This window comes from Hippocampus guttulatus, chromosome 2, assembly GCF_054856545.1.
Source record: "Hippocampus guttulatus isolate MCC_2025c chromosome 2, RoL_Hgut_1.0, whole genome shotgun sequence".
NCBI lineage: Eukaryota > Metazoa > Chordata > Actinopteri > Syngnathiformes > Syngnathidae > Hippocampus > Hippocampus guttulatus.
In genome coordinates, this window is record NC_141262.1 from 2,743,882 (window position 1) to 2,756,660 (window position 12,779).

At 39.6% G+C, this 12,779-nt stretch overlaps 1 protein-coding gene across 2 annotated transcripts; it reads right to left on the reverse strand.

Moving 5' to 3' along the window:
* Positions 1-263: 263 nt before the first annotated feature.
* Positions 264-10,919, reverse strand: pcgf1 (polycomb group ring finger 1). Of its 2 annotated transcripts, none has more exons than XM_086131451.1 (9): positions 10,808-10,919; positions 9,102-9,207; positions 7,609-7,761; positions 7,364-7,435; positions 4,729-4,834; positions 4,611-4,653; positions 3,981-4,064; positions 3,812-3,892; positions 264-468 (listed from the first exon to the last, which is right to left on the reverse strand). In XM_086131451.1, exons 1-9 carry the CDS (start codon positions 10,892-10,894, stop codon positions 418-420), a joined length of 783 nt encoding a protein of 260 aa, XP_085987577.1. In that variant the 5' UTR covers positions 10,895-10,919; the 3' UTR covers positions 264-417. The 2 variants fall into 2 exon arrangements, with proteins under 2 accessions (XP_085987577.1, XP_085987569.1); XM_086131443.1 differs by having other exon boundaries at positions 3,981-4,067.
* Between the last annotated feature and the right edge of the window lie 1,860 nt (positions 10,920-12,779).

Genomic DNA, 12,779 nt, shown 5'->3' on the forward strand with positions numbered 1-12,779 from the left:
TGCGGTAATATGAGCCGAATATGTTCACGTGACGTGGCGATCAGTGAGAAAGCGCGGAACGGGATATAAAAAGAGCGATAACGCCATCTGGTGGAAACACGGTGGTACAGCTTGTTCAGTTTGGCCCTTCAGCATATTTTTATCGAATACGCACGCGCGCACACACACACACATATACAGTATATATATATATATATATATATATAACATACACATGTACACGCACACATTTTTCAGTGCAATAAGCTTGAAGACACTTTTTGCGAGCTTGACATTTTTAATTTATTTTCAAAAATACAAAAAGGCGAGAAAATAAGTTCATGTACACAAACACTATTATTAAAATAGAATTATGTATTGTACAAAATATGTACAGCTGTGTTGGTGAAGGAAGAAAGGCCAAAGTCCATCGGAATCCTATCTGCTACGTTTGTCCTTGATGGTGTAGTGCAGCACTAGTGGTTGCGCCTGACACACAAAAGAAACATTTCAATAAATGCATTTCATATTCGCACGAGTCTTGAAAAATGCGCGAATGGTTGCCGTTTGTCTGTGTGCCCTACGATTGGCTGGCAACCAAGTTCAGGGTGTACCTCGCCAACTGCCCGAAGACAGCGAGCCAACAGCACGGGCCCTCAACCCGTGTGAGGGTGAGCAGTTTGAATAATGGATAGATGGATTATGTATTCATTATTCAATGTATGTTTTGATACACAGTGGTACCTCCCCTTACGAAATTAATTGGTTCTGGAAGAAATGTCTTAACTAGAACATTTTGTAAATTGAAACACGTTTCCCATGCAAATGCCCTAATTCGTTCCAAGCCCTCCCAAGTTTCAAACATGTTTTCTAAAGCATAAAAAAATTGTCAAAATATGTAACAAATACATGTTACAATTATATTATTGCACAATAAATGAGAGTTGTGCATCATGTCAACAAAGAATAAAGACTAAAAATGATGGTCATTTCACTTTTAACTGCGTCCGTCTTCGTTGTTTTTTGCCCTCTTGAGTCCATGTTCTCTCTCAGAAGTAGTTTTTGCCTGGCGTTTTGTCAAGAACTGATCCAAGGACGTTTGCTTTTGTCGGCTTTTATCAATCCTTCGAAAAATGGCCAAGGCAAACATCAGCATAGTGAGCAGTCGCCCGACTGGTGAATACTTTTTCTGGGTGATTCACATTTACGTAAAACTATCGGAATGTCTCATGGTACGAGGGATGAATGATGAGGACACTGCATAGACACACACATCTACACACATAGACATTTACAGTCGAGGTCCCTCTTAGCCAATGGGATGCCAGGATGATGCTAGGCAATAGCCAATGGCGGAGCAGCTATAAGTATGTTGCGTTCAGAAAACTTGTAGCTGCAATGAGCAGACCATACTGTATTTTTACTTTTCGGATCTTGAAATTTCTTTCGTAACAAGACAACATTTTCCTGTTTGAGCGTTTCGTAACTTGAAACTTTCGTACGAAGAGACGTTCGTAAGTAGAGGTACCACTGTATTTTATATTTATTACATTATTTGGCTTTTTATTTACTGACTTTGTTTGGTATTTCTTTTCATGATACTTATTTTAAGTATGTTATTTTATTTGTATATCATTTATTTTCATATATATATATATATATATATATATATATACTGTATATACTATTGTCACCTGTCATGTGTTCTGTTTTATTAATATTTTATGTTACAGCTGCAGCTGTTGTTAAAACGCTATACACATAATGATAAGTTGTTTTTTTTATTTTCTGCGGTTGGCTGGCAACCGGTTCAGAGTGCCTCCTGCCCGAAGACGGCTGGGATAGGCTCCAGCACCCTCCGCCACACTTGAAAGGATAAAGCGGATCAGATAATGGATGGATGGATTTTATTGTTATTTCATATATTTTTATTTGATTTTTCTGTTATATTATTCTTTGTATTTAACTTGAATTTAAAAAAAAAATCATTTTATTTTATCTATTTGCACATCTGTTTTTTTTGCCTCATTTACTTACAGTTTTTACATTTTATATACTGTATATATCTATAGATATAGATACACAAATCTATATATAGATATAGACACACACACACATCTATATATCTACAGTGGAGCAAATAAGTATTTAGTCAACCACCAATTGTGCAAGTTCTCTTACTTGAAAAGATTAGAGAGGCCTGTAATTGTCAACATGGGTAAACCTCAACCATGAGAGACAGAATGTGGGGGGAAAAAAAACTCAGAAAATTACATTTTTGATTTTTAAAGAATTTATTTGCAAATCATAGTGGAAAATAAGTATTTGGTCAATACCAAAAATTCATCTCAATACTTTATGTACCCTTTGTTGGCAATAACGGAGGCCAAACGTTTTCTGTAACTCTTCACAAGCTTTTCACACAGTGTTGCTGGTATTTTGGCCCATTCCTCCATGCAGATCTACTCTAGAGCAGTGATGTTTTGGGGCTGTCGTTGGGCAACACGGACTTTCAACTCCCAACACAGATTTTCTATGGGGTTGAGATCTGGAGACTGGCGAGGCCACTTCTTACAAAGCCACTCCTTTGTTGCCCTGGCTGTGTGTTTGGAATCATTGTCATGCTGAAAGACCCAGCCACGTCTCATCTTCAATGCCCTTGCTGATGGAAGGAGATTTTCACTCCAAATCTCTCGATACATGGCCCCATTCATTCTTTCCTTTACACAGATCAGTCGTCCGAGTCCCTTTGCAGAAAAACAGCCCCAAAGCATGTTTCCACCCCCATGCTTCACAGTGGCTATGGTGTTCTTCGGGTGCAATTCAGTATTCTTTCTCCTCCAAACACGAGAACCTGGGTTTCTATCAAAAAGTTCTATTTTGGATTCATCGGACCGTAACACATTCTCCCAGTCCTCTTCTGGAGCATCCAAATGCTCTCTAGCGAACCGCAGACGGGCCTGGACGTGTACTGGCTTCAGCAGGGGGACACGTCTGGCAGTGCAGGATTTGAGTCCCTGGCGGCGCATTTACCGATTGTAGCCTTTGTTACTGTGGTCCCAGCTCTCTGTAGGTCATTCACCAGGTCCCCCCCGTGTGGTTCTGGGATTTTTGCTCACCGTTCTTGTTATCATTTTGACGCCACGGGGTGAGATCTTGCATGGAGCCCCAAATCGAGGGAGATTATCAGTGGTCTTGTATGTCTTCCATTTTCTAATAATTGCTCCCACAGTTGATTTATTTACACCAAGGGTTTTACCTTTTGCAGATTCAGTCTTCCCAGCATGGTGCAGGTCTACAATTTTGTCTCTGGTGTCCTTCGACAGCTCTTTGGTCTTGGCCATAGCAGAGTTTGGAGTGTGACTGACTGAGGTTGTAGAAAGGTGTCTTTTATACCAATAAAACTGTTAAAACAGGCACCATTAATACAGGTGGAGCCTCATTAGAAGAAGTTAGACCTCTTTGACAGCCAGAAATCTTGCTTCTTTGTAGCTGACCAAATACTTATTTTCCACCATGATTTGCAATTCAATCTTTAAAAATCAAAGAATGTAATTTTCTGAGGGGTTTTTTTCCCCACATTCTATCTCTCATGGTTGAGTTTTACCCATGTTGACAATTACAGGCCTCTCTAATCTTTTCAAGTAGGAGAACTTGCGCAGTTGGTGGTTGACTAAATACTTATTTGCCCCACTGTATATCTATATATATATAGATATATATAGATATATATACAGTGTGTGTGTGTGTGTTTAAACTTTGATTAAATTTCCTCCCACTCTACACATTTAATTTACTGTTGATGTAAATATAAATTGATGTGTCACATCACCTTTCCAAACCAGTGCGATAACCATAAGCGCTTCATGGTCATGTGATCAGGCAAAAACTCATCGTTGAACAACATCTGGACCTGTGACACAAATGCAGCAACAACAATAATAAAAATCATCATCATAAATAATTCATAAAATGGAAGTGAGCAAGTGCGTGCAACCTACCTGATGTTTTTCCACGTTGAGTCGATGACAAAGCACTTTGCGTAGATGCCTCACCTCCGCTCGCACAGAACAACGCACAAACTTCTGCTGCGCGTGCACACACAAAAAGTTGTTTACATAAAATTAAACGTTTCCACAACTTGATGAAAAATACACAGTTGATAAAAAAAAATAAAATAGTTTACACACCCTTGCTCAAATCCCAATCTTTTGTGAGATTAAGATAAATCATTTCAAAAGCCGAATGGAATCTCTGAACTCCAGAATCACTTTAAATTGTGTGCTGACTTCTCTGAACATTTTTGGAATGTGAACGATTAACCACGATCACATCCTAGTTATAAGAGGGTGTGTACACTTGTGCAGCCACTTCATCTCAGTTGTTTGGTTTTAGTTGGTCACAAAGAAACATAAAAAAAAATGGTACGGCTTAGATGTCACATTAATGGTGCAAAAATGTTGCTTCATCAGATTAACTCCAAATAAAATTCAGGTCTTCTAATCGGTTTTTGAAATGACAATCTTGGTCCCATTATTTTATATTAAAAAAAGGCATTTGAATAGGGGTGTGTAGACTTTTTAAATGTGTTGTATATCTTCATAAAATTGTGTTTTGCACGCGCGACTGACCTGCAAGGCAATTTTCGTCTTATCTTTCCCCGCGAGTGACGAGCTGCACACAAAAAACATTTGCCAATAATACACTATAATAATAATTCATGAGACATTTTGAATGTGAGCGTCTCACCTTAGTCGCTCTAAACACAACGACACCTGCTCATCGTATCTGTAAAAGTGAGCCTTGGAGTGGTCAAAGCTGGTGTACGGTAAACCTGACACATTTGATACACAATCTGGAACAAACAACACAAGCACGCTACATTATGAACAGTCACAATGAAACCATTAAATACTAATTGCATTCATGTTAGCAAACACATGCTAGCAAGCATAGCATGTAGCTGAACTTCATAATTGGCTTATCACCATTGTAGAAATGCCTCCGTAATTTACTTCACTGAATGAGTAGTTTTACTCCATTTACGTATGTAGTGGTAAACTTCTTTTTACACTTCTATGACAGCTGAAAATGTGTGAGTACTTGGAATCTTTTTCCCCTTTTCCCTAAATTAATGATGACTATTTTCGAAAATATCAGACAATGTTATTTTTAACATATTCGGGGGAAAAATGAATTTCAGCAAACAGAATGGTATTTTTAAAATTAATATTGTAACAGAAAGTTAGATGTAACTCAAGTATCCTATAAAACTCATGATTTATGATTGGTTTTCTTGGCTAATAGTAAACTATTTTCAAAAGATTCAAGACAATTTTGGCATTTTCCCCCACAAAACTAGAAAAAAAAAACAATTTTGTCCTCAATGTATGAGACTATTTTGAAAATATTGCTCGACATAAAAAATCAACTCAAATATATTCTTGCTTTTTTCCTCAAACATGCACTTGGCCTCCAAAACAGAAAGCGTTTTCCTTTAATAGGATTTTTTTTCCTCCTCAAAAAGATTTTTTTTCCCACAATTCATTTTTTTCCTTTAAAAATAAACTACTACTTGCAGAAATTTTAGAATTAATTTCTCAAAGATGTATGACAATTTTCAAAGATTATCTCTTCTCAAACACATTTTTAAAATCCCCCCTAATATGTGATATTTTTGAAGAATTATATTTCCTTTCCCCCTCAAAACAAACAAACATTTATCTGAAGACTGAGTATTTATTTATTTTTACTCTTTTCCTCAGACATAGCAAGATTTGGATTTTTTTTCCTCCAAAATAGACATTTTCCTCATGTATGATCTTTTTTTGAAATGTATGACTATTTTTGTGAAAGTCCGATTATTTTATGAGTATTCGGCGTGTAACTTATTCACACTATCAGAGTCTTTTTTTCCCTAGAAAATAGATGTTTAATCGTTTTTCTCAAATGTATTACTTTTTCTTCTATATTGTCTGAATTTCATTCACTTACATCGCAATTTTGTGTGACACCCTCCACCCATCTTTAAACGCAGTAAATATTCCCATCTACGGACTTCTTTCAGACGGAAATTCCCTCACCCGGAATAAAAACCTATGCATTAAAATTTCAACGACAATAGTACATTCACAATCGATTCATAACAACAGAAGTTCCAGAAGCCATACGGAAGCCTGCAGTGGCGCAAACACAAGTAAGTCCCGCTTGATACTACAGAATAACTCTGTCCGCGCCGCTATTTACTCTCATTGGATCCAAAACGGCGACATGTAAGTGACTCAATCGGCAAGAGTTTTACTGGAATAGTGAATGATTTTTTTTATTTCATTGACAGCTCCGAGTTTCCTGAAGGCAACATGCTCTGCCATTGGCTACTACCGAGCATCATCCTGGCCTCCCATTGGCCAAGAGGCACCTGAATATCTACTGTATGTGTGTAGAAAGCTAGATCTGTGGAAGATAGAGTGGAATGCATCCAATTAGCTGCTCAGAGTAAATTACTTGTGGCTCGACGGCCAGTCGGTAAACGAACGTTTCCTGGAATGCTTTACCTGTTATCATGCTAAAACCCTTCCGCTAACTGCAGCGCTAATTAGAGAGAAGGCGAGTTCCATCGCGCTAACTATGGGCATCGAGGACTTCGAAGCATCCTGTGGCTGGCTTTAAAAGTTCATTGCACGACGTCAGCTGAGCAACGCCGTCTTGGATGGCGATCAAGGGGAGGTCAAGTTAGAGACAGTGAGTGAGTGAAAAGAAAAGAAAAGCCACCAGGTCTGTTACTAGTCTCATTTTAGAGCAAATAGCCCTAAGTTTGTTATACCGCATTTTGCTCATATACCTGTATTGTATACTGCAGCTTTTGTGTTATTAACAGTGTTTGGAGCATATATTGTTGCATTTAATTGCTTGTGTTGTCACACATATATTTTGTTCACAAACTTGTATGTTCATAAAGAACATGTACCATAGTCGTATCCCATATATGGAAATTCTGTTATAAGGAAAGATTGGACAGCGCAAATATGATTCCGTACTAGAGAATACTTACTGTATACAACTTAATTTCGACTTTTTGGGGTTGTGAGTGACGTTTGCAAAAGCTCTCTCGGTGACTTCAGCATTCCAATTCACATTCAGAATTTTTTTTTCTGACTTCCGGGTTGAGTGAACGCTGGCGCGTTTTGGCTGCCGCTGCTCAACCCGTATTGTTTTGTGTTTTTTGTTATTGTAAAGTGTCCTTGGGTGTCTTGAAAGGCGCTTATAAATAAAATGTATTATTATTATTATTAAAATGTTATTGATCTCAGTGGCTCAATGACAGAACGCAGAATTCACCATAAAGCGAAGTGGCAGACCGTTAACTCTGTATTTTCATCCTCACCATCTCCTGCAGGCTGAATAACCCTCTCCAACCCCCGCGACTGATAGAACTCCTTTATTCTTTTGTCTTCACCTGTTCAAACGCACACACACACACACACACACACACACACACACACACACACACACACACACACACACACACACACACACACACACACACACACACACACACACACACACACACACACACACACAAGATTTGGATGAGTTTGGACAAGACGCCATGAGAACGAGTTCACGTACTTTCTTGAAGGCCGGGCACCAGCTTGTAGACAATGTCCTGCATGACGCGGTCCAGCTTGAGGTTGAGCAGGGGCTGCGTCTCATGGATTTTGATGTTGCACATGGGACAGTACTTGCTGGTCTGAAGGTACTTGACGATACAACTCTTGCAGACTGGAAAGGAAACACAGAGGACAATGTCCTTTTTAAAATTAACTTCCACTTAAATGTTTCAGAAACATAATTTTTAGAATAATTTAAAAAATACATTTAAAGTAGCAGATTTGGGAGGGAAAATGTCTAATTTTGGACTAAAATGTTGGTTTCTGTTCTTATTATTGTGTTCGGGCCAAAGCAGTTAAATGCATTCATTGGCATCAGCTGGTGGAATCTTGGCGTTGGTTTTGAATCTCCTTTGCCATTACAATTGACCTTTTATTGTTGCGTAGCAGTGTCAAAGATAGATTGAAAGACTTAATAGCATTTGTGTTTGTTGATTCATTCGCCCGGTTCTAATGTCACGTCAGTTTGGCGAGCATGTTAGCCAATACTATGAATGAGCCTCATGTGAAAGTGTTTTGTTTGTGTGCAATTATTCACTCAAGACAGTCATTTATGTAACACGGGTTCATGATTGTGTACACATGCCAGATGCACGGGGTTGGTGCTTTATCTTTACCTCTCCATGTCACAAGCTTTGCCAGCATCTTGCGGCATCTTAAGTATGCGCTACTCAGACCCTTTTTAGTGGCATGTCGTCAATTACTGTTTTTTTTTGCAACAGCGGTTGGTCCACCGTGAATCGTGGCGGTTCACTGCAGATTTGTTTTGTTTGTTTTTTAATTTGGACCCAACCAATTAATCATCTGGCCGATTCATGATTCCATCGATATTACCTCTTTTAACAAATTAACAACATAAGAAGAAGCTGATAACATTCAAACATCATCCCTGCCCTATAAATAAATAAATAAGTCAATTTTAGCCGATTTTTCTTTCTTTTTTCTCTAGCCGAAGTTAAACAAATACTAAAAAAATTAAATATTGTAAAACAGTCAAATATTCTACCCATCATTCATGTATTTGTTGTTGTAAGTGATAAGGGACCTAAGTTAGTGACTTGATTATTTTTAAATCCAATGGCCGATTAATCGGTGATCAGAATTTTACCCTGCCATATATTGGTATGGGCCTAAAAAAAATCCAGAGTTTTTTTTTTTTACAATATATTTCTAATAGAATTTCAAAATGCACACTTTAGAATCGGTGACCTTGTACTGAGCATATCTGCCTCCCACTTATGAGTTTAAGGGTTTGGAGCTTGGCTCTGGCCTTCCTGTGTGGCGTTTGCATGTTTTCACAAGTTTCTCTCCAAGTACTCCGGCTTGCTCCAAAAGTCCAAACACATAAATTTCAGGTATGAATGATGTGAATGGTTGTTTTTCAATGTCACTTCTCTAGCCAAAAAATAAAAAAGAGCTGGGCTGAGTAAGAACCCGTGTCGGGGGACTCACATGTGTGCAGGCACTCTGTGATGGTGGTGGCATCGATGAAGTAGCCGGCACAAAGGTAGCACACGATGTGTTCGTTCAGGTCCTTGATCTTTATCTTCACTTCCTCCTGGCAACATGGACATCAATTTAAGAGAGAAGAACATAACAAACACAATCATCACATCTCCCATCGTAACACATCATACTGATACCAGGAGCCATATTGCGGATTGTCATGCATTGTACTCATAAAATGGATTGATAATACGGCACACATACCGCGTCACCAGTGTGACATTTAACTTCCGGGTAGCTGTGTGGATATAATTGAAAATAAAGGTGGGTGACCAAACTTCTAGGAGTTTATGCTGTGCTGAGTGAGGTGGACGAGGTGCCCACCACCCCACATGAGTCATCGGGACAGTAGAGTGTTTCATGTCTTGTTGTCTGCGCCGCTTTGCTCCAAACCACTTTGTCCGAGTAAAGTCCGTAATCTTTAAACTAACACAATGTGAAACAGCATAGCTGGGCTAACGAATCTCACATTGATACTGAGGCTGTCTACAGACAACTGTACTTGGGCATGACCATATGGATTTGTTAGCATCCATAGTATTTGTCAGAATAAAATTCCTTTAAAGTATAAATCGCCAGATGAATTAACAAATAAATGTAATGAATCAAACAACTTCTTGTTTGGTCCATTATTGCTTCCAGCAATACATATATCAATTAAGGGTGGGGCATGTAACAGTTTGTCCTTCAGTATTTGTTTAACTTTTACTACAGAGAGAAAAACCGGCAAAATTGGCCAATTTCTTTGTTTGAGGGAAGGTGAATCGTCATTATTCTTTTTCGTGTTAAAAAAAAGGCAAAAATCAACAACAAATGGATCAGCTGATTTTCTTTGTCCATTGAATTTGAAAGAGCTAATATTGGTGATTAAACACACAGAGATGGCAAGAGGACCTTGTAAAAATGCATATCAAATTGCATTATAGAGGAGTGGAAAACGCAGTTAATTATTTTTCAAAATCGTTCCGCCTTACTTGACACAACACATTTTGCTTGCTTGCTATTGGTTGCTCGTTTCAACGTATGATTATGTTGTTGTTGTTTTTTTGGTCCGCTGTGGCGATCCCTGTTGTCACCGTGGACTTTCCCTGTGCCAGAGCTGCACAGCTGTGTGAATGAGCTTGAACTTCGACCTCCTCTTGGAAAATGACGGACGGGTGGTGAGAGGGGGCGGGGGGCCGAATCACTTTTACTACCTCAAGTAACGACCGTATCAAAATGAAAACATGTCATTGAATAAAGTTGGAGTACAACATTTTACACTTTTACAGCTCCGCGAACGAGCGGTTAGCCTGTGACAAACCACACGGGCGCGTGTGCTCAGCTAGCAGCAGGAGCTCCGCGCAACTGTTTACATTCTCCAAAGCCAATAAAAGCAAAGTATCGCCGTGTGCGGAACTGGCCAACGCAGACTCCCGCTCCACATTTCGAGCTGTGCGTCGCGGAGGCTTGACTCATGGCCACCATGAGACACGCTCACTGTCCCCCAGCATCTCGTTCTTTTCCCACCCCCCAGCCCCCCTCCACCTTCTCCGCTGTCCCCATCAGCTCCGCGACAACGAGCGAAGCGAGGGTCCGCTTCGTAAACGCTTGAACCAGCCTGCCCGTGGCTCCTCCCGAGCAGTCGCCTCCAAGAACCACGTCCCCCTCACCTCGTTCCTTAGCGGGTCCAGCTTGTAGACGGTCTGCAGCTGGTTTCGTAGCCGCATCGCTATGGCCATCGGACCTTGCTCCGCCATCTTTGGGATTTACACTGACTTCCGGGTAAACCGGAAGTATCCCTTTACTGGACCCCCCATAGTAGAAGAAGGGGAAGAAGGGGTAAAAGTAATCCAAGTTACGGATTTAGATTTATTTCAAAACACGCACGCAGTTAAAATATATTTGGTATGAAAAGTAACTATATAACTATTTTTAACTATATAAGTATCTGTAATGAGGAATTTATTTCACCAATAATTAGTTGACCGAGATGGATAATCTGTAATTTTGCCACATTAGCAGTTAGGAATAAGATCAATTAGTCTTCTTTAAAAATCAATACGCAATGCAAGGTGTAATTAGTTTTGTGTGAAATGTTATTAATGAAACACAATGGAGAGAAGTCCCTCTTTTAACAAGTTATTAAAATTGTTCAATGTAACGAAAATTTCTATATTACCCATTTTTGTATGTATTCATTCATTTTCCGAACCGCTTTATCCTCACTGGGGTCGCGGGGGGTGCTGGAGCCCATCTCAGCCGTCCCCGAGCAGTAGGCGGGGGACACCCTGAACCAGTTGCAGGCCAATCGCAGGGCACACAGAGACGAACAACCATCCACGCCCACACTCACACCTAGATAGATTGAACACACAATTTAGTGCGTTCAATCAGCTTCCCATGCATGTTTTTGGAATGTGGGAGGAAACCGGAGTACCCAGAGAAAACCCACGCAGGCCCCGGGAGAACATGCAAACTCCACACAGGGAGGACGGAGCAATTGAACCCTCTGGACTATGAAGTCGACGTGCTCACTACTGGACGACCGGGCCGCCCTATGTATATTTAATCTTATTAAAATAAATAGACACAAACAATACCATTATGTCAATAAAAATGAATGTACACTGTTTCTTATTTTTCTTTCATGATGATTGCTTTTGAATAATGGTCACAAAAACAAATGAAATACAATATTATGCCATACAGAACTATGAAATATGTAAAATGTTGACATTGGTTACCAATAGTTGCAAACATTTTACTTTTTCTAATCTGGATAAAGCAGTTGTCCCTCATTTTCAGTTGTGTTTAAAAACCAAAGCTCCTTGAGATGGCTTACATTTAAAGTTTGAAAACCTGTTTCCCCCACAATATCTTGGTAAGAAATTTAATTATTGATTCATGGATTTGTTTGTGAATTTATTTTTTCATAAATCCATCCATTCATCCATCCATCAATCTATCCATCCATTTTCTAATCGGCTTATCCTCAAAAGTGTTACGGGCGTGCTGGAGCCTATCCCAGCTGTCTTGGGGCAGTAGGCGGGGGACTATGGCAAGCCATTTGAGCATTTATTCCAAATCCCTGATATCAAACATAAGTGTGTTACACTAGTTCGATCTCGTTCGACACTCGGCCATATGGCAAGCCATTTGAGCATTTATTCCAAATCCCTGATATCAAACATAAGTGTGTTACACTAGTTCGATCTCCTTCAGCACTAGTTCGACACTCGGCCACACTAGTGACACCGAATGTCGAACTAGTTGCAAAGAAATCCTCACTAGCCACTCATTTTTGGCAACTAGTGCCACTTTTGTCCAACTAGTGCTGACAAAATTCTAACTAGTGACACCTGGAAGCACACAAGCAGAGGGAACTTCCCAGCTAGTCAGCTTTTTTATGCCCTAGTGGCCCACTAGACCAAACTAGTGAGGTTCAAAGTCTTACTAGTTTACTAGTAAGGTTTAAAAAGTGTTAACATGTTAACTAGTGACGGCTGCCTACTCGGGTGCCATCTTGACTTCAAAGAAAGTACTGTATTAATATACTTTTTTAAAATGACGACAGTGTTGTTGATGACCTATTTTAGCCTGTGCATTTCTGCAGATGGGTTGTGATCAGACCAGTAGAAGTAG

Coding starts and splice junctions, on each gene's coding strand:
- pcgf1 (XM_086131443.1), bottom strand. CDS start 10,894: ATGGCGGAGCAAGGTCCGATGGCCATAGCGATGCGGCTACGAAACCAG. Junction 3,893..3,980: donor TCAACGTGGAAAAACATCAG/GTAGGTTGCACG, acceptor TTTGTGTCACAG/GTCCAGATGTTGTTCAACGA. Junction 469..3,811: donor TATCGCACTGGTTTGGAAAG/GTGATGTGACAC, acceptor TTTGTGTGTCAG/GCGCAACCACTAGTGCTGCA.